Source organism: Rhamphochromis longiceps, linkage group LG12 (genome assembly GCF_057381845.1).
Source record: "Rhamphochromis longiceps isolate RC_006_pf linkage group LG12, R_longiceps_female_GT1.1, whole genome shotgun sequence".
NCBI lineage: Eukaryota > Metazoa > Chordata > Actinopteri > Cichliformes > Cichlidae > Rhamphochromis > Rhamphochromis longiceps.
Window position 1 is genome coordinate 34,849,368 of NC_140568.1, and position 25,320 is coordinate 34,874,687.

At 41.8% G+C, this 25,320-nt stretch overlaps 1 protein-coding gene across 1 annotated transcript in view; it reads right to left on the bottom strand.

The window, feature by feature from the left end:
- ikbkb (inhibitor of nuclear factor kappa B kinase subunit beta) overlaps nt 1-25,320 on the bottom strand; it is a 39,279-nt gene that overhangs the window by 12,116 nt on the left and 1,843 nt on the right. Inside the window, exons 2-5 of the mRNA XM_085426021.1 lie at nt 24,871-24,992; nt 20,265-20,359; nt 16,109-16,229; nt 12,503-12,572 (exon numbers count right to left, since the gene is read on the bottom strand). Of these exons, the coding sequence (XP_085282147.1) occupies nt 12,503-12,572; nt 16,109-16,229; nt 20,265-20,359; nt 24,871-24,975 (391 nt within the window). The 5' untranslated portion in view covers nt 24,976-24,992. The remainder of the gene's footprint in view (nt 1-12,502; nt 12,573-16,108; nt 16,230-20,264; nt 20,360-24,870; nt 24,993-25,320) is intronic.

Sequence of the window (25,320 nt, forward strand, 5' to 3'; positions counted from 1 at the left end):
GGTCCTCCCATTTATCTGGGCTTGGGACCAGCACTGGGAGTACACTAGCCTGTGACCCCCTGGGACTGGGTTTGAGGCACATTATTTTTACGTAATGCAAACTTCCTAAAAGCTACTTTCCTCTTTAGTGGAAAAGTTCTAGTGAATTTCATTCCTACACACGCCCTGCTGATATGCAGTTTTCTTCACTACACAACAACCTCCAGGACTGAAAAGTGAAGCGAGGAGTAACGTTTGGTGAGGTTGGTTCCAAAAGCGACTTTATCTTCTTTCCCCTTGGTCTTACTTTTGTGGGTAACTTAGAGCTAGTGCCTTTTTGGGAGATTTTCATTGGAGTTATTGAACAAGTAAAATTGTATTGGAGGGGTTTGTGTGTCCCAGGGATCCCAGGGGCTATGTTGTCTGGGGGCTTTTGCCCCCTGGTAGGGTCTCCCATGGCAAATTGGCCCTGGGTGAGGGACCAGACAAAGAGCGATTCATAAGACCCTTATGAAAAGGACACCGAGGGAACAGTTTACCCTGCCCGGGATAGGGTTACCGGGGCCCCGCCCTGGAACCAGGCCCGGGGAGGGTGCCCGAGGGCGAGCGTCTGGTGGCCGGGCCTTAGTCCATGGGGCCCGGCCGGGCACAGCCCGAAGAGGAGACATGGGCCCATCCTCCCGCAGGCCCACCACCCGCAGGAGGCGCCATAGGGGTCGGGTGCATTGTGTGTCGGGTGGCGGCCAGGAGCGGAGGCCCTGGCGGACTGACCCCTGGCTGCCAAGACTGGCAATAGGGACATGGAATGTCACCTCTCTGGTGGGGAAGGAGCCTGAGTTAGTGCGTGAGGTTGAGAGGTACCGGCTAGATATAGTCGGGCTCACCTCTACGCATGGCTTGGGCTCTGGAACCAGTCTCCTGGAGAGGGGCTGGACTCTGTCTCAGTCTGGAGTTGCCCCTGGTGAGAGGCGGCGGGCTGGGGTGGGTATCCTAATATCCCCTCGGCTTGCTGCCGGTACGTTGGGGTTTTTCCCGGTGGACGAGAGGGTTTGTTCCCTGCGCCTTAGGGTCGGGGAACGGGTCCTGACTGTCATCTGCGCTTATGCGCCGAGTGGCAGTTCAGAGTACCCAGCCTTCTTAGAGTCCCTGGGGGGGGGGGGGGGATGCTGGAGGGTGCTCCACCTGGAGACTCTGTTGTCCTGCTGGGAGACTTCAATGCTCACGTGGGTAACGACAGCGAGACCTGGAGGGGCGTGATTGGGAGGAACGGCCTCCCTGATCTGAACCCGAGCGGTGCTCTGTTATTGGACTTCTGTGCTAACCACAGTTTGGCCATAACGAACACCCTGTTCGAACATAAGAGTGTCCATAAGTGCACGTGGCACCAGGACGCTCTAGGCCGTAGGTCGATGATCGATTTTGTAATCGTATCAGCAGACCTGCGACCATATGTTCTGGACACTCGGGTAAAGAGAGGGGCTGAGCTGTCAACTGATCACCACCTGGTGGTGAGTTGGATCAGTTGGCGGGGGAGGACGCTGGACAGACCTGGTGCACCTAAACGCGTAGTGAGGGTGTGCTGGGAACGTCTAGCAGAGGCCCCAGTCCGCGAGATCTTCAACGCACACCTCCGGCAGAGCTTCAACAGCATTCCGAGGGAGACCGGGGACATTGAGTCCGAATGGACCATGTTCAGCGTCTCCATTGCCGAAGCTGCTGCATTGAGCTGCGGCCGCAAGGTGGTGGGTGCCTGCCGTGGTGGTAATCCCCGAACCAAATGGTGGACACCAGAGGTGAAGGGAGCCACCAGGCTGAAGAAGGAGTCCTATCGGGCTTGGTTAGCCTGTGGGACTCCGGAGGCAGCCGACAGGTATCGACAGGCCAAGCGGAATGCGGCTCGGGCAGTGGCTGAAGCAAAAACTCGGGTGTGGGAGGAGTTCGGAGAGGCCATGGAAAAAGACTTTCGGACTGCCTTGAAGAGATTCTGGCAAACCGTCAGACGTCTCAGGAGGGGAAAGCGGTGCTCTACCTGCACTGTGTATAGTGCTGGCGGAGCGCTGCTGACGTCGACTGAGAAAATTGTCAGGCGGTGGAAGGAATACTTCAAGGACCTCCTTAATCCCACTGACACGTCTTCCGAGGAGGAAGCAGAGTCTGGGGATGAGGGGAATGACCCGCCAATTTCCGGGGGCGAGGTCACTGAGGCAGTTAAACAACTCCTTGGTGGCAGAGCCCCTGGTGTTGATGAGGTCCGCCCCGAGTTCCTGAAGGCTCTGGACGTTGTAGGGCTGTCCTGGTTGACACGCCTCTGCAATGTTGCGTGGAGATCAGGGGCAGTACCTGTGGACTGGCAGACCGGGGTGGTGGTCCCCATCTTTAAGAAAGGGGACCGGAGGGTGTGTTCCAACTACAGGGGGATCACACTCCTCAGCCTCCCTGGGAAAGTCTATGCCAGGGTGCTGGAAAGGAGAGTTCGTCCGTTAGTCGAACCTCGGATACAGGAGGAACAATGCGGTTTTCGTCCTGGTCGCGGAACACTGGACCAGCTCTTTATCCTCTCCAGGATACTTGATTGATTGATTGATTGAATCTTTATTTTGAACATGTTGAAAAAGTATAAAAAAAAATAGAATTAAAAGAGACAAATGAACAAAGCAAACAAAAGGAAAACGAGCAACCACAACTCCAAATAACGTCCATGTTCAAAAAGGAGCAGGAAGAAGCATAAGCTTATTTAATCCCACCCCTTTTCCACTATCTAGTATCAATAGACTACAGAAATACCTCCTTGCAATTACATTATATGTTATATGTAATTTTTTTTTTAAAAATATATACACATATATGTTTCTATCTATCCATACATACGTATATACACACATACGCACATATACACATTTTCAATAACCCCATTAACACCTGAAGGATACACAACCTACAATTATATATATATATATAGGTTCTTGTAATCAAACCTGTGCACTGCCTGGATTGATTACAAGAAGGCCTATGACTCAATGCCCCACAGCTGGATACTGGAATGCCTAGAATTGTACAAGATCAATGGGACCCTAAGAGCCTTCATCAGGAACTCAATGGGGATGTGGCGTACAACACTAGAGGCCAACTCCAAGCCCATAGCACAAGTCACCATCAAGTGCGGGATCTACCAAGGAGATGCTCTGTCCCCACTGCTGTTCTGCATAGGCCTGAACCCCCTCAGTGAGATCATTAACAAGACTGGCTACGGATACCGACTACGGAACGGAGCAGTTGTCAGCCACCTCCTGTACATGGATGACATCAAGCTGTATGCCAAGAGTGAACGCGACATCGATTCACTGATCCACACTACCAGGCTATACAGCAATGACATTGGAATGTCGTTCGGACTGGAGAAGTGTAGTCGGATGGTAACAAAGAGAGGGAAGGTAGTCAGAACTGAGGGGATTGAACTACCAGAAGGCAACATTGCAGACATAGAGGACAGTTACAAGTACTTGGGGATCCCACAGGCGAATGGGAACCATGAAGAGGCCGCTAGAAAAGCTGCAACCACCAAGTACCTGCAGAGGGTCAGGCAAGTCCTGAGGAGTCAGCTGAATGGTAAGAACAAGATCCGGGCCATCAACACGTACGCCCTGCCCGTGATCAGGTACCCTGCTGGGGTAATAGGCTGGCCAAAGGAGGAGATAGAAGCCACTGACATAAAGACAAGAAAGCTCCTTACCATGCATGGAGGGTTTCACCCCAAATCCAGCACCCTGAGGCTGTACGCTAAGCGGAAGGAAGGGGGCCGGGGACTGGTGAGTGTCAGCACCACAGTCCAGGATGAGACAACGAACATCCAAGAATACATTGGGAAGATGGCCCCAACTGACCGAGTGCTCAGTGAATACCTCAGGCAGCAGAAACCCAAGAAAGAGGAGGGAGACGAGGAACCATCATGGAAGGACAGGCCCCTGCACGGTATGTACCACCGGCAGATAGAGGAGGTGGCTGATATCCAGAAATCCTACCAGTGGCTGGACAAAGCTGGACTGAAAGACAGCACAGAGGCACTAATCATGGCAGCACAAGAACAAGCTCTGAGTACAAGATCCATAGAGGCTGGGGTCTATCACACCAGGCAAGACCCCAGGTGCAGGCTGTGTAAAGATGCCCCAGAGACAATCCAGCACATAACAGCAGGGTGCAAGATGCTAGCAGGCAAGGCATACATGGAACGCCATAACCAAGTGGCCGGCATAGTGTACAGGAACATCTGTGCCGAGTATAACCTGGAAGTCCCGAGGTCAAAATGGGAGATGCCCCCAAGGGTGGTGGAGAATGACCGAGCTAAGATCCTGTGGGACTTCCAGATACAGACGGACAAAATGGTGGTGGCTAACCAACCGGACATAGTGGTGGTAGACAAACAGAAGAAGACGGCCGTAGTGATCGATGTAGCGGTTCCGAATGACAGCAATATCAGGAAGAAGGAACACGAGAAGCTGGAGAAATACCAAGGGCTCAGAGAAGAGCTCGAGAGGATGTGGAGGGTGAAGGTAACGGTGGTCCCCGTGGTAATCGGAGCACTAGGTGCGGTGACTCCCAAGCTAGGCGAGTGGCTCCAGCAGATCCCGGGAACAACATCGGAGATCTCTGTCCAGAAGAGCGCAGTCCTGGGAACAGCTAAGATACTGCGCAGGACCCTCAAGCTCCCAGGCCTCTGGTAGAGGACCCGAGCTTGAAGGATAAACCGCCCGCAGGGGCGTGCTGGGTGTTTTATATATATATATACACATATATATATATATATATATATACCAACAAACCCGTGCATGCGCACACACATGAAAATATTAGACAAGAACACCCTATCAAATCTCTACCTTTTCCCTGTACCCTGTAAAAACCATATCCTTAAACCGCTTTTTAAACTGCGCCATGCTTGGACATTGCTTCATATCTTTACTTAGTCTGTTCCACAGCTTCACTCCACACACAGAGATGCAAAAACTTTAATGTTGTACGGATACGAGGATGTTTTAAATTTAATTCCCCCCTCAAATTGTATCCCCGTTCCCTTTTAGAAAACATTTTTAGAATATTGTCAGGAAGCAGGTTATTTATTGCTTTATATATAATTTGTGCTGTGAGAAAATGAACCAGATCTGTGAATTTTAGAATTTTTGATTTTAAGAATAGTGGATTTGTATGATCTCTGTAACCAGTTTTATGGATTATCCTTATGGCCCTTTTTTGTAATATAAAGACTGATGATAGCGAACATTTGTAAGTATTGCCCCAAACCTCTGCACAGTAATTCAAATACGGTGCAATCAGGGAACAATAGAGAATGTGGAGTGATTTGTGGTCCAGAATGTGTTTTACTTTACTCAAGATTGAGACACTTCTTGAAATTTTGTTATGTATATGATTTATATGAGACTTCCAGTTTAATTTATCATCTATAATCACACCAAGAAACTTATGTTCAAGTACTCTTTCAATTTCCACACCATCTACATGAATCTGCACTTGTGCATTTCTAAGGGAATTCCCAAATAAGATAATTTTAGTTTTACTTAGATTTAGCGATAGTTTGTTCCTGTTAAACCATTTTTTAATTTTGCACATTTCTGAAGTAATTGTATCCAGCAGCTCCTTTAGATTCCCCCCAGAACAAAAAATATTTGTGTCATCTGCAAATAATACTAATTTTAATATATCAGATGCCTTACAAATATCATTTATATAAATAATAAATAATTTTGGACCCAGTACAGAGCCTTGTGGAACACCACAAGCAATGTCCAAGCATGATGAGGAATGGACACCCAGCTTCACAAATTGTTTCCGGTCACTTAAATAATTTTTCACCCATTGCAGTACAACCCCCCTAATCCCATACCGTTCCAGTTTATTAATTAATATGTCATGATTGATTGTGTCGAATGCTTTCTTGAGATCCAGAAATACTCCAGCTGCATACTGTTTCTGATCTATAGCATTCGTAATCTCCTCAATTGATTCGATTAATGCCAGAGATGTTGATCTTTTTGATCTGAATCCATATTGACTGTCAGAGAGTAATTTATATTTATCTAAGAATTTGTCTAATCGTTTATTAAACAGGTTTTCTAGGATTTTGGAGAATTGTGGTAGTAAAGAAACAGGCCTGTAATTTGTGAAGTGGCGTCTATCCCCAGTTTTATACAGCGGCACAACTTTAGCTATTTTCATTTTGTTTGGCACTTTTCCCGTCTGAAATGATAAGTTGCAAATATATGTTAGAGGTCCTACAATTCCTTCAATGACCTTCTTGACGATTTTCATGTCAATATCATTACAATCAGTAGATGTTTTATATTTACACATGTGTACAATGTCAATTATTTCTTTTTCCTCCACTGATGTGAGGAACATTGAGTTAGGGTTCCTATCAATCAGGTTTTCACTACATTCTACTGATGGCAGTGACTCAGGAATTTGTTCTGCCAGTTTTGGTCCAACATTTACAAAATAATGATTAAAGCTGTTGACCTTATCAGCAGTGTTTTCCATAATATTGCCATTATCGATAAAGTATTGAGGATAACTTTGTTGTCCAGAATTATTTTTAATGATACCGTTTAAAACATCCCATATTCCTTTCATATTATGTTTATTGTTGTTCAATATTTTACTATAATACTCCTTTCTACATACACGTATAATATTGGTCAACTTATTTTTGTATTTTTTATATTTATTTTCAGCATCTTTTGTTCTTTGTTTTAGGTATTCCCTATAGAGTGTATTTTTCTTTTTACATGCATTTTGTAAACCCTTAGTGAGCCATGGTCTATCTGAATATTTGTGCTTTCTGTTGTATTTTATTGTTGGACAGTTTTTATCGTACAACTCCATGAATATTCTTAAAAATATGCCATATGCAATATCAATATCAGCTTCTTTGTACACATTGTCCCAGTCCTGATTTAATAGATCGTTCTTAAATGCAGTCATAGTTTCTTCTGTCCTTACTAGAGATGGACCGATCCGATATTACGTATCGGTATCGGTCCGATACCGACCTAAATTACTGGATCGGATATCGGAGAAAAATAAAAAATGTAATCCGATCCATTAAATATCACGAAAGCACCTCACAAAACTTGCAACACGCCGTAACTCACCTCAGAACGTTAGCACGTCGGAGCAGTATGCATCACGTGATAGAGCGGCTGTGGCATGCAGGACCTGTCGGTGGTCTGGATAGCATTTGGAGCTTCGCTAGCAACCCGGCATTTCATCTCCGACAAAGTTATCCCGAGAGAAGTAAAGCAAGTGTGTAAGTCCATCTCTGAATGTTTGTAAAGCATTCCTGCGTTAAGCTTAACAAACGACTGCCTCTTCTTGCTGCTACTTCAATCATGAAACTGCTTAACGATCAGCTGATCGGCTTTTCTGTCGCGAGTCCGTGTCTCTAGTTTGCTTTTGGCCCACTTTGCACCAGAAAGAGGAAACCAGCAGCTGAACAACAGCAGCACGTTTAAGCTTGATCAGCTGTTGTTAGAATGTATTTAATCTTACTTTCTACTCCAGGATCTTTTTCTACGTAGCTGACGGCTGGTAACTGTGCAGGGGCGGATCTAGCAAAGTTTAGCCAGGGGGGCCGATAGGGCATTAACAGGGAAAAGGGGGCACAAAGACATACTTTTCTTTCTTATTCTCATTTAAAATGTCTAGCTTTTAATAAATAATTATCTGACACCCAAAGTTTTAATTTGATGCAAAATGAATAGAAGTCCATTATTGTATATAGTAACTATTAAGTCTAATATATATACCCTAGTAAGCTATAGTACTTTTTCCTTTGGGAAGGTACCATCTGTGCAGTCTGCAATTCTGTTGAAGAAAGATGTTGAATCTATTTAATATTTCTTGAAAAATAATTGATTTCTGTGCATTTTTTTTTCACACTGCATCAAATTAAGGTTGATTACGGCGATTAAGCATCATGAGGTGGAGCGTGAGGGGTGGTTCCCTATTTTTTATTTATTTATTTTTGTTGTTGCTGGGAGTTGGAACCCTATTAGTTAGGTTGCTTAATATTTATGCTAAGTACTCTTTAAAATACCAGAATAGGGAGGATGGTGTAGGTTTAAGTTTATTAGATTGATCAGTATTGCTGAACTATGAAATATTTTTTTTTGCATACAGGTATAACAGAATAGCTTTAGTGTAGTTGTTGTTTTAAACTTGAGTATGAACTTATACAAAATGCAGCAAGATATTTAAAAAACAGTTTTGTTGATTAAAAAACACTATATCGGATTCATATCGGTATCGGCAGATATCCAAATTTATGATATCGGTATCGGTATCGGACATAAAAAAGTGGTATTGTGCCATCTCTAGTCCTTACACGTCTGTATCTCAGTTGTTCTTCATGCTGATTTTTCTTATAATTAGTGTCATAAACTGCAAAAACTGGTAGGTGATCACTGATGTCATTAATTAATATTCCGCTCACAATGTTGTTTTCCATATTGTTAGTGAAAATATTGTCAAGTAAGGTGGCACAATGTGGTGTAATTCTGCTAGGCCTGGTTATTTTAGGATGTAAACTCAAACTGTACATAGTGTTTAGGAATTCGTCTGTCATTTTATGCTTTTTTGGATTCAACAGGTCAATATTAAAATCACCACAGATAAACATAACTTTTTGATTTGTTTTAGAGAATATTTCCTCTATGAAGTCATTAAATACTTGAATACTAGAGCCAGGTGTTCTATATATACAGCTAATTATTACATTTTTTTCTTTTTCCTTATAAATTTCAATTGTTATACATTCTAGTAAATTATCAATTACAGTTGTCATACTTTCTACCACCTTGTAGTTTAGGTTTTTATCCACATACACAGCTACTCCCCCTCCACTCTTGTTCCTTCTATTTACAAAATTCACTTCATATCCCTCCAGTCCAAAGTCCATTCCTTTCTCCGCATTGATCCATGTTTCAGAAATGGCAATAATTCCAAATGGATTTGTCAACTCATTTAGATATTCCTTTATATTGTTGAAGTTGGCATACAGACTTCTGCTATTAAAATGGATTATTGATAATTTATTTTCCGTGTTGATGGTGTGCTTAAACTGTTCATCAGTGAAGTAGCAGCAGTTACAGCTGATGTTGTAGAAGAAATTATTTTCCGGGTCTATATCCTTTTCTAAGTCTAGAACATTATGGTCTGTGTATCGAAATGTTCTCAGTTCCAGATTATCATAAAGAGAATTCCAATGACTTATGTTGATATTGTTGCCGGATGCAGATGAAGTTCTTTTGGACTGTGCCATGTGTTGTGTTGTGTGTCACGTCACATGTGTATTCATACCTCCAGAGTAAGTTGACCTCAGTATTTGTCCAGCTCTTCCATATTTCTGATGACCAACACTTTGGCTTGTTCCGGTGTTCCATTGAGTTTAATGAATACTTTGCAGTTGGTGGTCCATGTATTTTGAATTTTTCCCTGTTTCTTCAAGTAACGTGCTTTCCTGGCAATGTCCGCATTTCTTTTTATCAGATGTTCGTTCATGAAGACATCGGATCCTTTCAGTTTCTTTCCTTGTTTTAACAGTGCTGTTTTCTGTTTGCAAATCTCACAATGATGGCTGGTTTGTCACTGTCATTTTTTCGGGGTAGAGGGTGGCAAGCCTCAATGTTGTTATAATCCACTTCCACACCTTTGGACCGTAGAAAGGTAACCACTTGATGCTCCGTGGAGTTGACATCTTCCTCTCCTGGCCCTCCTACATTGTCAGTGGCGACCGCCCGGGCGTATGACCGGGGTTTGATGCGAAGCCCCGTGATGATAACATCGTTCATCTGGGTGTACTGCTCCAAATCCGCCACTCTGTTCTCCAGGTACGCCAGCCGCCGATCCTTCTCGGCGTTCTGGATGCGGAGAGCCTTAACTTCCTCGACCAGGTCCAGGATGGCTTTCTGCTGCAGTTTGACAGTAGAAATCTCCTCTGTCATAAACTCCAGCGACTTCTTAATATCGTCTCCTTCCTCGGCTGACAGAACTTTTTTTCGGGCCCATGCTGAGAGACGCTCTTGTAGCTTTGCCGTGACGACCGGCTAGCTAGTTGATGCTAGCGTCCTTCCTCGCACTCCTTGAGGGTGCATGGGAGTTTGCCCAACCAGTCTACATGTGTTTTGTGGACTTGGAGAAGGCATTCGACCGTGTCCCTCGGGGTGTCCTGTGGGAGGTGTTGCGGGAATATGGGGTGTCTGGCCCATTGCTACGGGCCATTCGATCCCTATACAACCGTTGCAAGAGCTTGGTTCGCATTGCCGGCAATAAGTCGGACTCGTTCCTGGTGGGTGATGGGCTTCGCCAGGGCTGCCCTTTGTCTCCGGTTCTGTTCATAATTTTTATGGACAGGATTTCTAGGTGCAGCCAAGTGGCGGAGGGCTTTCGCTTTGGTGGCCTCAGAATCTCATCTCTGATTTTTGCAGATGATGTGGTTCTGTTGGCTTCATCGGGTGAAGGCCTCCAGCTCGCACTGGAACGGTTCGCAGCCGAGTGTGAAGCAGCGGGAATGAGGATCAGCACCTCCAAATCTGAGGCCATGGTTCTCAGCCGGAAAAGGGTGGAGTGCCCACTCCGGGTTGAGTTCCTGCCCCAAGTGGAGGAGTTCAAGTATCTCGGGGTCTTGTTTGCGAGTGATGGGAGAAGGGAGCCGGAGATCGACAGACGGATTGGGGCTGCAGCTGCAGTAATGCGGACGTTGCACCGGTCCGTCGTGGTGAAGAGGGAGCTGAGTGTAAAAGCGAAGCTCTCAATTTACCGGTCGATCTACGTCCCTACCCTCACCTATGGCCACGAGCTGTGGGTAGTGACCGAAAGAACGAGATCGCGGATACAAGCGGCAGAAATGAGCTTCCTCCGAAGGGTGGCTGGCCTCTCCCTTAGAGATAGGGTGAGAAGGTCGGCCATCCGGGAGGGGCTCAGAGTAGAGCAGCTGCTGCTCCACATTGAAAGGAGCCAGCTGAGGTGGTTCGGGCATCTGACAAGGATGCCCCCTGGGCGCCTCCTGGGTGAGGAGTTCCAGGCATGTCCCACCGGGAGGAGGCCCCGGGGCAGACCCAGGACACGCTGGAGAGATTATATCTCTCGGCTGGCCTGGGAACGCCTTGGTATTCCCCCGGACAAGCTGGAGGAGGTGGCTGGGGAGAGGGAGGTCTGGGCCTCTTTGCTTAGGCTGCTGCCCCCGCGACCCGACCCCGGACAAAGCGGATGACGATGGATGGATGGATGGATAAAATTGTATTCTCAGGTGTATAGCCCGTCCAAGAAGATTTGGTTAGTCAAATTCTAATAATTAATTAACCTCTAATTTGGCACCAAAAGAAGGCATGTGCAGCTGTGAATTTTAGATGTACAATTTATTTAGCTCTCTAAAAAACCTTGTTTTTCTACCAAACAAAGTCATATCTGGCACCAAAAACCACATGGCAGCCACCTAAAATGCTAAGCTTAAAAATCTGTAGCCTTGAAACCAATGGGTGGCATAATGGTGGCTCGGCTGTCTCTATTATATAGAGTCTGGGTTTCATATATAAACTTCAGAAAATGCCAGACAATAAGATCTGCTAATGTCATAACCTTCACGGCTGCAGTGCATGTGTGGAACATGCTGTGGATTTGATCTGAAATCTGTGACCCACACTGGGACACACTCATACTTTACTACAGCAAAGTGAGAAGTTAAACCACCAAAGATCAATAAAAACATTATTTTTAATAAACCAATAAAATAGTTTAATAAACAATTTAATTAGTTAGTCTTGAAACACCTGATCAAGTCTTAAACATCAACTGTAAAAGATTAAAGCGTAACAGGCAGCGCAGCTGAAACTCTAATATCACTTTTAATTGGGTGATTAACCTGCGGGTGTGTCAACAAAAAGAGGTGACTGAAGCGGAACATAAGTTTGGGGCATCTAAATGTTAGCGCGTGTGAGTGAGTGCGACTTTGTGGGTGTGGATACACATGACTGGGCCACTGCTTTCGCTCATGAAACAGTTTAAAGTGGATCACTCATTATCAGGAAATGTCCACAAAGTGGTCACAGGAAAAGGAGTTTCTGTATGTCTGTGTCCACTTATGCGCACGTGTTTGAGTGAAATATGCACTCGAGATATCTTTAATCCATATTATTTGTTTCTTAGCTCAAAGTCGTTTATACAGAGACAAACACAGAGTGCATGTTGATGTTAGTATTCATGTATAATGTTTAAACCAAAGAGCATGGGGGTCTGATTGTTGACGTAAGCCCTGCTATGAGTATGATCTCGGGCCACGGTGACTAAGAGGATGGCGGTTTATAGTCAGTGATGACATCACGATACTCACCAGCACCATTTCCTCCCTACTACAGAGAACAGATCACACTCCCAGCTAATCTATCAGTCTTTCACACTGACAATTTAAAAGGTTAGCGTAGTCATGATGGAGATGGCGGTGAAACCAAATACTTACAAATATCCCGTAACAGAATCAAAATGGACCCCTCCCTCATTCCACAGCAGTTTTCCAGAATGTTCAGATACTGCAGAGAGCACAAAAACAGACACTCGACACCTCAGTGACAAGAACCAGGGAGCAGAATGCAACGCAAGTTTACACAGGCAAGAATTCATTACTCTGTCCTTTTTATGAATGTTTTCTTCTTTATCGTTCTATAAAAACTACTTTCCGTCCATTAAGTACATTATCTTTATAAGAGATCAGACATATAAGCACCAATCTTTTTCAAAAGGCTCTCAGGCCCTTTTGCAAACGTACAAATCACAATTTTGGTAGTAAAAGCAGATTTCTTTCTTTCTTTTAAACAAATCATTTTACAGCACTTTGCTGCTGGTAACTTGTGTCAAGCCTGACAAAAAAGGATGGTGCAGTTTTGCGCTCCATCTGCTTAGTTTTCGACCATCTGGGATGCTTTGAAATTTTTATGACACTGCGGTTTGCAATGGTTGGCATTTTCCTCTTCTGCTGGCCTCGGGGTGAACACTCAGTTGTTTTCAAATTAAAAACTGCACCAGATTTATCCCACAGAATGAAGAGCAAACAGCTGAGTAACTGTTGGTCCAAATAAATCAGACTTAAAACAGAAAAAAAAAACCCAAAAACATACATGTACAGTAATTGTTACATTTGCCATTTTAAATTTGTGCTACTAGCATTATTTCTAAACTTGATACATACATGTGACTCAAAAGATTTCAAAAGACAAGCATATATTTCCTCATGTTAAGAATGAGAAAAAATATTACCAACCTAAGATAACCATTCACAGTTATTTAATTTTATTAAAATGTAGGTTTACGGGCTCAAATCCAGTGACCTAAACCACATCAAATCAAGTAATATGAAACAGAAAGTACAACCCATTTGAGTTCCAAGGTTTTATCTAAAGAAAATATGTAAATACAACCTGAGATGAACAACACATAACATATACTAAGTCTTCATTTATTTAACAAACACTAAACTGAAGAACCAGTGTGTGGAAAACTAAGTACACCCCATGACTGAAATCACTGTTTTCTGTATGACTTTATTGGTCTCAGATTGTTGTGGAGGAAATCTGCCCTGCTTTCCTTAAAGATTTTGCTTTAGTACATTGAGGTTTTCAAACATTTGCTCTCTGCTCTCTGAAAGTTGCACCACTTCAATCAGGTTGAGATCAGGGGCCCGTTCTTCGTACGTCGCTTACTACATCCAAGATCAAATGACACATCCAAGATCAAATCATCGCGCTAACCGTGAGCTCGCTAATCCGGTTCCCCGAACACACCTGCTGTTGACGATTAGTACAGCTGGACGCAGTAATGTGACATCACTGGGTGTCATAAAAGGGGCTACGCATCGATAGTAGAAACATTGATCGGCAACCCTCTGATTGGTCGGCGAAAATGTCGAAGGAGCGCGCTCGGCTCGGTATTTTTCGGCAGCAGAGCAAGAACTCCTGAGTGAGGGATTTCAGGAGTTTCAGAGTTTAATCAGAACGCAAGGGAACACTGCAAAGGCTGCAAAAGCAAGGAGAGAGGGCTGGCAGAAAGTTGCTGACAAATTAAACTCGTAAGTAATTTAATAATAATAATAATAATATATTGGATTTATATAGCGCTTTTCAAGGCACCCAAAGCGCTTTACAATGCCACTATTCATTCACTCTCACATTCACACACTGGTGGAGGCAGCTACAGTTGTAGCCACAGCTGCCCTGGGGCAGACTGACAGAAGCGAGGCTGCCATATTGCGCCATCGGCCCCTCTGGCCAACACCAGTAGGCGGTAGGGTAGATTTATTATATTACACTATATTATCCAATATTATATTACATTATATTATATTGTTATATTATATCCTCTTTCACATTAGAGCCACAACAGGACCCACTAGAACATGGGAACAAGTAAAAGTGAAATATAAGAATATTCTACAGAATGGTAATATTTATCACTTATATTGCTTTTCGTCTCTTGGAAAGAGAGCCTGAAATAATCTGTTTGTTTGTTTATAACAGCAACCAAGAAAAGGGCAGAGCAAAAAAAGACAGGTGGTGGTCCTGCACCCCCTCGTCAACAAGTTGGTTAAGTAAATAATATCCTCACGGGAAAATCGATATCTCTCAATGAGCACACTGTCGCGCTGAGCTAAAGGATCCTGTCTGTCCCGCAATATACGCTGAATTCTGAGGACTCTCCTTATCAATCTTGCACCTTCCGCAATGGGTTGCTCGCGTAAACGGACAGGACATGGCTGCGACAGGCTTCCCAAATCCACCTTGGCTTTTATAGCCGTGGTCTCTCATCTTGATTACACGAAGTAATTTACAATTACTACTCTGAAATATGAATTACATCTGTAATAATCACATACATGTAATAGAATGTTAATAGTACATTTCCCTTTTTTAGGAAATGACCTGTATGTATCTGTGTGACATCAATAAAAGGATCAAGTGCTGCATTATCTTCAGTTACATTGATGTTATTTATTTATCGCTGTTGCTTTCGTATAAATGAAGCGGACATACCTGCGTGGCCGCGATCTAATCCTGTTTACATAAAGTAAACCTGCTCCCGAGCAGGTTTACGCTTACGGCTCTGTTGCTATGACAGCAAGTCCCGGATGAGCTTCGGGGAACCGACTGATCCAGGATCACGCGAAATCGTCAACAATCTAATCCGGCTAACCTACTTAGCGAGGTACGAAGAACGGGCCCCTGGACTTTGACTGGGCCATTTGCAAACCTTAATTCTTTTCTTTTATAGCCACTCTGTTTTAGATTTGCTGCTAGGCTTTGGATCATTTCTGTCAGAAAGTTGGCTTCCCATTTGATTGTTGAATTATCTGGTATACAGAGGGCTTCCTTGTAAACTTAGTGACTGCAAGTGCTCGGGTTCCACAGTAGCAAAACCAGCTAAAATGATCACCACTCTTGCTACATTCTCTTTACACATACAACTTCTACATTTCTACTAATAAATGACAGGATGTAATTCAGTAATGTGCAATAGTCTTGAGCCATCCCTCGTTCCTTGAAATTTTGCTTCCAAGGAATCAGACTTGTCCTCTTGGCTTTCGTAGTCTTTCACAGTTTCACTATGGACACTGGTAACTTTTTGATGCCTCATCAATCTAGCACTTGTACCTGACATCTTAACAGTGACCTATAATCCATTCAATGTCAGCCTGTGTTATGTCTACACATAGAAAACTTTGTCAATCAAAATGCATGCACTTATTACTAGCAGGTATTGCATAAACACGTATGTTGAAGCATAAATGTAGTCATACCAAATATTGACTTTCAGGCTTGTTAGAGTTGTAAAAACTATTTTTTTTTACCTTTTTTACTGCATTTCAGTGTATGTCTGTACATAACACTGGTGGCTCAGGCTTTTGCACAGTACTGTGTGAGATGTGTTGTTGTTCATCTGAACTTTAAGACCCACTAAGGACCAGATGACTCAGATTATATCCTGACGTGTAAAACCTTAGGCCTGAAAGTGGCTGTACTTCCTTTTACACATGACTGTATATGCATATACACACGCAAACATAACCGGCTTTTACCTTTCTCAGATCTCCACCCTGACAGTACTCCATGGCCAGCAACGGCAGATCATTGGTGGCCACCAGTTTCTGCATTCCTTGAGGAACTTCTCGGGCAGCAACCACATTGACATGATCCAACCTAAGTGAGAAAAACTAATTAGAAGAACTGTACAATGTATTATAGCAATATAATTCATTATCATTTTAACCACAAGAAATCATCTTTTGCTAAAATGTTCCTGAAACCGATCTGATGACAAAAGAAAATGACAAATCAGAGAAGGGCAACTGATCTTCCCAAGGGGGTTTCATGAGAAATTGGGAGTGCTGTGGAGGGTGGCACCAATAAGGTAAACTCAATTCTGCTCATTATTAATGCTATCTCTTTAGAAACTGTCACTGGTAAAAGGGGATATTAGAATTAAGCTATAATAAAATGCTAAACTTTTAATCACTATTTAATCAACAATCTCAAAAACACTTGTGAAAAAAGTTTCAGCAAACATTGAAAGATTTAACTCTGTACTAAGTGCTATTTCCATTTTGCTTCCAGTTGAATTAATGGATTTGCAGTTTTTCATTTCTTTTTCCATGTTTGGTGACACAAATCTAGTGGTTTGGTTTTGGTTAAGTGCGTTAAAGTCGGGTTCAGTGTCTGAGTAAATGGCTTCAATTCTGCATTTGAGAGCTCCGGAACATCCTTCCCTTTCCTCATACGAAACTCTCATTTCTGCTTTCAGTTTTTCCCCCTGCACAACGCAAAAACACCTGGGTACATATTAGTCTTTATCTTGCATCCACTTCCAAAGCCTAACATTTTTCCCCATCAGACTTGGACAGCCATTGGCAGCCATTTCAGCCCAGCCTATTCAAGCATGCAGTTAACTTCATGAATAAACTCCCTGTCTTGCATCACTGCACCAATAATATCCAGTAAGAACCAAGCAAATACACAGAGATTAATCTTGAATTACGCTCCAATGTTTCAACTGACTGCACTGATTAATTTCCAGGTTCTTGGCAGCTATTTCTAAGGAAGTTACGCATTGTGATATCTTAAAAAAATACAATTTGTTGTTTCTGCATTTTTTTTGCCTGGGAACTGCTCTTTTACCATATCGTGTCTTACATAGAAAACATTCGCCTCCACCTTTTTCCACATTAGACACAAAAATCTTCTCCACAGGCTGGGATTATGATTGCTTTTGATTGTAGACACAGTTCTGTGAGGACAACAAGTGCGCTTGGATCCTTGTAAACTGTAGTTCAGCATCTGTGTGGACAAGTCTCACAAACTTCTGCATGAAGTGCTGTGTTTAACCTATGATGACAAAATGTACCTCACTCAGACCCAGTTGGACCTTGGAAGTAGAACACACCACAACTCTTATATCACTTAATATATAACACAAAACATGATGCAATTGCTGATACATGAGTACTCTAAATTTCATATATGCAAACAATGCTTTTGTAATTTCATATAACTGACTGAGATAGATACTGTACTATTTACTCTTTGATTCTTTTCTATGTTTTTTGTATGAATTGCAGTGAAGACGCCTGGCATCAGAGTTACTCTACGCTACCATATGTTGTGCTGTTCTTCATTTAAACTTTATTAGAAAAATGTTTAAAACTTGGCTTGCATTAAAAATAACAAAACTGTTTATATCACACAATCTCTGGATCATTAAAAGTCTTACTTTTTGATCTGATTCAATTTCCTCCTTTGCCATTTCTGAAGCTTTGTGGTTTCATAATGTGTCACTGAAACAATGTGTTTCAGATTGCCTCTGACTCAAGTATTCATTACATATAAAAAGCAAAGGAGAGTGTAAAGATAACAGACTCCAACTGATATCAGACTGACCAAGAAAATGATGTACTGCATGTAATCCGTGTTGTAGGAACTCGAATAGCAGAAGACTGATAGCAATCACTGAAATAATAAATGACTGTTATTATGAGTCCTCACACGTATGCAAGTGTTCAGTTAAAGCAATAAATAATCAAACAAAACGAAATACATTCAGCTGTATAGTTATATTTCTTTAATATAGGATGTTTTCTGCTTCTGGGAATACAAGGATTCATATGAAGTCCTTCAAGCTTCAATCCTTGGATCATTTCTGCTTTTAATTTATGTTACCATTAGGCCATCTATTTAACATCTTCAAAGGCATCTCCTATCATTGCTATGCTGATGACACACAGCTATACTTTTCTGTCAAGGCTAACAATCTCAGCAGCCTCTCCTACCTCAGCTTTACTGTCACTAAAGACTGAGTGTCTTCAGCTGTGACAAAGCCGAGGTTCTTGTGTTCAGCTTCTCTTATGTGGTCAGTCATTATACTAGCCTCCTCACCAGCAATATCGAATAAGCATCTAAGAATCTTGGTATTATTTTTAACCAGCATCTCCAAGCTCATCCAGTCTTGTTTCTTTAAACTAAGAAACATCACAAAAAAGTACATGCTTTAATGTTCTCCCAACTCATTTACTGTCACTGACTCTTCACTTTTGTTAGGCTGCTAACAAAAACAAGCCAGTGGTCACATCACCTCTACTCTTACTTGTCTTCAATGGCTTCCAGCTGAAATTAGAAATAATTTTAAAATTGTATTAATAACATAAATCCACATGGCCAAGCTCCTGCACAGATAGCAGACATCATGAGAATTTATTCCAGCAGACAACCTCTTCATTCTTCTAAGCTAGAGGGGTCCACACTTTTGAAGTTGTCGTACCAAAACTTTGTAACAGCCTGCGTCAGCCTGAATCAGCAGTTTGTTTTAAACAGCTGCTGAAGACTCATTTTATAGCTTAGCTTTTCTGTAATCTTTAATCCCTTACTTCTGGCTGTAGAGTGTGTATGACTGAATGTAAGAACGTACGTTTGACTGTGTGTCTGTCAGCTGGGGCAAGTGAACTTATGTTTAATGTATAGTTTTATCCAAACTGTAAGGCACAGTTTTTGGGGGTTATTTTTAAAGCTATACAAATAAAGCTATTATTATTATTATTATTATTATTATTATAACATATGAACTGGAAACTGTTGAATTTGAGAAAACGTTTAGAAAAAAAAATACACAATGAGAGAAAGAGTGGGATGAAGCCTGCATGAGATTTTGGAAATGTTTTTTTTCCTTGGTTTTAAAAAGACATTCTGCATTTGCAAAAGCAACAGAATACCAGATGTATAAACACATTATAACTCAAAAACAAAGTGATGTGTCTTTCAGTAGATGTTCGTGTGCAAATCTGTGTTAAGTAGCTGTAATAATATAATGGTAGGTTGCCATGTCCCCTACCCAGTGTTTTTTTCCCCAAGTTGAGCGTGGGAGCACGGAAGGGTTGCGGTTGTGACCGAGTCTGTCTGAAAACAACACGCTTGTTAAAGTAAGACAAGGGGGGGAGGTTTTATGCGTGTGTTTGCACTACCAAATGACAAAAAGCACATGCACTTTACATCTCAAAACATAATCAAACCCTGCATAAACTGGCATCCAGGGACCTGACACCAAAACCGAAGCCATTAACAGAATGGCTTCTGGTGTGGAAAGAGAATGACTGCCAAAGCAGAGCAAAATGAGGAGGTGGCACCTAGGACGTCAGAAATAACCAAAGTCACCAAAATAACTCACTTTCATGCTGTTCTAATTATCTAATGTGTGATTTTTACTATTTCAGGGCACAAAATTGGTTTTTATATTTTGAGAAACTTGTTAAACAGATGGGTACATAAAAGTCAAATGTCAAACTCATAAGCACCCAGTTTGTCATGGAATGTACCAAAGTGAGTCACGGCAACATGTCAGACTGAACCAGGCTAACATGCCAAAAACGGCCTTAAACCAACGCAGCAAACTGTTTCAGTTTGCACGGGAAAATCACCAATTTCTTAAAAACTGATGTGTCACAAACTGAGATGCATCACTGTGGAAAAAGAGACTTTTTCTTGAAGCTTCCTTGACAGTTTGCTGCTCATTCTGCACACAAGTGCAAGTCAGACTGGGACTTCCAAAAGCAATGGTGGGGAAAAAAAACTGTAGTTGCAAGGGAACAGGTGACTGACCACATTTTAAATGAGTTATAGTTTCTGTATAGGACTTGGATGGAGTTATAATACTGATAATCACTCAACATAATCTCAAATGCAGCTTCTGACCTTTTCATGATCTGGATCTCCAGACACCATCTCTCCTTGTTTCTGTCACTCAGCTCTTGCCGACATTGCTTTATAGCAATCTGCTCCTCTGTGTCCTGAAAACAGACAGACACAAAGTCAGACTTCCATCATTTCAGAGGACATTACACTGAAAAGCTGTTTTCACACATGAACTTTAGCCTTTTATTTGTCTACACAATATCCAATAGAGGTTCTCAATTCATTTGAGATGTTAAACAATCTCTGCAGTGCCTCAACATTCGCTAACCTGGCAGTAACCTTGCCAAAAGACAGTATTTCCCATAATAGCAATGAGGCTGACTCAGATAGTTTCCTGCTTTGTGCTGCAAGTCAGAGACAGCAACTGCAGACAATGTCTCAACCTGATTCTCCTGAAATGTTCAGAGTTCATATGTCGGGGACAAAAAGCTTAAGGAAAAGAAAAAAAAGAAAGGGCGGTTAGGACAGAAAAGAAGGAAAGAGAAAAGAGTAACAAAAGCAAAATAAATTATAAATACATCAGGATAATACATTAAACCTACAAAGTCTGAACCATTAAACCTGAAACTAAAGTCCAACTAGAGTGTTTATTGAACCTAACAAATTTAAAAAATACATTTAATATCAAGTTGGATACATGAGTTTTAATTCATATAATTTATATCCACTTGTATTATTTACTCCATCCAGCTTTTCTTGCAATTGATATAATAATATGATGCTGTTGGGATTAGATTTAAAAAATAAAAATCACAATAATGATGTAGGAGCCTCAAAAACTCATGTATCAAATATAATACACATGGCATTACAGAGTTAAAGTGGACATACAAATAAAAGACAGAAAAAAGCTTCATCTGAAGTGTGAATCATGCAAAGCTGCTCTAGTGGAAATGAGCGTAACGATCCTTTGTGCGATCTTCAATGTTAATTATATATTTTACCATGACTACTTTGTATTCAAGAAACAGAGTGGTCAGACATTCCTACTTTATGATAAACAGAAAAAAAATGAGGGGAAATGGGGTAAAAGAATCACAAATTGGTCATAGGTATGGATGCCCACCGTCAGCTGGGCCTAGCCTGCCTGTGAGCCTGGTTGGATAACCAGTTAAACAATAGATGGATGGACTGGACTAAAACAATGGAAAAATACACAACTATCATTACAACTTTGCAAACCACAGAGCAGACACTATATTAAATCACTTCCCTTAAAATGATGAGAAACAACTTCTTCCTACCCGTTTCTCATGAAGGCGTTTCACTTCCCATATGAGCTATTATTAGCCAACAGTATTGTCGCCAATGCAGGAAGACATAACCTTTCCTGCAGAAGAAGTTGAATCATCACAACGGCAGTGCCACGAGAGTCCTCAATCATTCTCCCTCCTAAAGGTCAATTTGCAGTGGCACCGATGATTAGCACTGTGATTACAATGCTAAACTTCTTTTTTTGAATGCTTCACTGATTATTGTAAACAGCAATGGAAATAAATCATACAAATACGTTTATGGAAGACACACGCACTGGCCCCTCTGTTAGATACTCCTGTTCAGCACCTTATTTATGCAAATATCCAGTAAGCCAATTACATGGCAGCACCCTAATGTATTTAGGCATGTAGACGTGGTCAAGGTGAACTTCTGAAGTTCAAATGGAGCATCAGAATGAGAAAGAAAGGCGATTTAAGTGACTTTGTCGTGACTTATTTGTCATGGGAAAGTCTGAGTATTTCAGGAAGTGCTGATCTACTTGAATTTTCCCACTTTCCAGAGAACAAGAACAAATATCCAGTGAGCAGCAGTTTTCTGGTCAAAATTCTTAGTTAATGTGATGTTGAGGAGACAGAACAGGGCTCTAGACTAACTTTTTGCCACGGTTTAACTGGTGTTTCAACCGCATTGCTTAACACAGCAGTTTTACATATGCACTTTTTTGGAGGGGGGGGGGGGGGATTGCTGTCCATACAGACAATACTGATTTGTAAATGTTTAACTAACAATCTTGTGCTTAAAGTGCTTTGGCACTCTTTGGCAATATTGTAGACAATGTTAAACCTGCACTTTCAAACGTACACATGGACTACACGAATATCTGGACCACGACCAATCAGAGAGGGCCCGCCCCTGACTATTTTTGATTGGTTTAGACCACAATAGAGGCATAATGTGTGTCTGCTGTTGACCACACGGAGACTTTCAGAGTTGCGGAGTATTTCTTTTTCTTTTGTTAGTCGAACAGTTGGTCGCACCGGTGCGACCTAAGATTTTTTTTTAGTCGCACCATTGAAAAATTTGGCCGCATTTGCGACCATATTGGTTACACTCTAGAGCCCTACAGAAATAACTAGTCATCATAGACAAGATATGCAGAAGAGCATCTCTAAAAGCAGCACATCACAGCCTCCACATCACCTTTCAGATGAGACGGAATGGAACGTGGATCGTGGATGTGCAGCCAAAAAAATCTGCAGGAACTGCATGATGCCATCATGTCAACACAGACTAAAAAGAGGAATGTTTCCAGCACCTTGTTGAATCTATGCCGCGAAGAGATAAAACATTTCTGAAGGCAAAATTGGGTCCAAGCCAGAGCTAGCAAGGTGCAACTGATAAAGAGGCCAATGAGTGTATATTATTAAATACACATTTTGCAAAATACAGGTGCAGCTTCAGGAAAACAATTATAAAAGCCTGAATTACAGCCACCAACAGAGAATTGGACAGCTCTTTATTTAATGAATGAGAAGTGCTGAAATCTTTCATAATGAAACCACAACAGAAATGATTTTAACTCTCCTTTGTGGATTGTAGTCACATGAAAAACTGAAGGGGAAATGGGGTAAAAGAATCACAAATTGGCCATAGGTATGGATGCCCACTGTCAGCTGGTGCTAGCCTGCCTGTGAGCCTGGTTGGATAACCAGTTAAACAATAGATGGATGGACTGGACTAAAACAATGGAAAAATACACAACTATCATTACACCTTTGCAAACCACAGAGCAGACACTATATTAAATCACTTCCTGGCTCAAAGCCAGCTTTAAAAATGCAACGATATTAAATGTGAGTCATACAACAGCACAGCTAAAGTACAATTTTAAAGATAGGAAAAGGAAGAGCCACTAATTGGGTGTTGTCAGGTTCCCAGAGTGCCCTCTTGTTCAGTGATGTAACTTTCAAATGGTTTCATCCCGTGACTTCATTACAATAGACACTATTTCACATGGGCTGAGTGCACAAAGAAGAGCTTCCTGGAGTGAACAAAACCCATGAAGGTGAAATCCCAAATGCTCTTTTGTTCAGTTCAAAGACCTTCATTCTTTTCATCAGACCCATATTTTATAAATAACACTTTCTGAGCTTCCATTAGTCATAATCTTTCTCCAGGTTGTCCTTAGCACATGTCAGTCTGGCTTGAAGATGACAAATTGAGTTTGTCGCGGTCTACAGCCTCACAGTCAATTCCTGTGCAGTGTTCTACTGATTATCTTCTTCCAGACGATAATTCCTGAGCTGGCGAAGTCATTCAGGAGTGTCTTCACAGTTGTTCTGGGGTCTTTGGAGACATCTCTCACTCAGTTTCTTTCCAGAATTGTTGAAACCTTATACTTCCAACCTCTGTCAGGCTTGTTCTGAACTGTTTGGTCTCGTTAAATTTTGGGAAAATACTTCTAACTCCAGTTATTTAAACTTGGGAACGCTGTGATAGCTTTGTGTATCTATCTCCTGCTTTGTGAGCATCACCAATTCTTATGATGATGACTGATTACGTTTGTTTTTGGCAGGATGCTTTCCAAAGTGACAGCTTAAACCCGTGCTGACGTTTTGATATTGTGTGTAAATTGAACATTACAAAGTTAAAGCACCACAGTGCACAACGCTGGTTTGTGCTATGGCTTGCTAAAACATTTTTCAGGGTGGTAATCATGACCATAATAAATTAGTTTTTTTATGAAATAATAGTTCTTGTGTTCAAATAGAAATAAATTATGATTTCTAAAGAAAACTAGCAAGTTTAGAAAATCCCTTACTCTTTTAAAAAGTAAAAAGCTTTGAATTTCATAGGGGACCTAATATTTTTATCCTCAAGAGTTCTGTAGTATCAAAATAATCCAGTGAGAGTTGTTTATACATTCTTTCACGCAATTCCACGAGTGTGATCTTAGTGAAATACAAACAGACATTAGCTAAAAGATGAGTTTAATTTGTACCCTACAGCTAATCCACCTCCACGGTCATTATACTGTTTACATGAGCTTTCGCTGTAGGAGGAACAAGGAAGCTTTGCCTCAGCAGGTTGAGGAAGTTTTCCTCATCTTAAATCTTTACTAAACACAAAGAGGGAAACACACAAGTGAACTTTCATTTCTGATTCCATTTTAAAATGACTATTTCCCTCTAAACAAAACCTTAACTTTAAAATTTGATCAGCAGAGGTAAGAGCCGATGGCTTCCCAGAAACTTCAGCAGGACATGTATAATTATCTTGTCAGTGTAATAGTTTGTTATTCAAACATCCTCTTTCCTGTCTATTATGTCCTAAAGATATAAGATTCTCAAAGATGTAACAGTATGCTAGAAGTATGTGGAGTGAATACCTTGTTTTGCCATCTTGTGACATTTCCAAAGCCCCCGGTGCCGAGCCGCTCCTTCAGCTCCCAGGGCCCACAGCTCTGCGGCTGCTGCAGGGGGACTCGATTCATGACCTCCTCACCTACACCTAAAACAACAAAATAGTGGATCCGTCATGACCCATTACTAAGGCTAAAATGTTACGTTTGGCCTGAAAAATGTCATGGGAGTATGCATTTGTCTGAGCACGCAACCAGTACTCAAGCAAATAATTAACTGCTTCGTCTCGAACAAATGCCTAAAAAAAGCCTTGTTTGAAGCTTCTCAGCTCTGAGACCTACAGTGTTTTCTGGTTTGTACAGGAACCTTTTATATTTATACCTTTATACCTTTTAAAACTGATAATAGGTGCATTGTTTAAGTGAAACATGCAAACACATATAGAGATACAAAATAACATAACAGTTTGTACGATT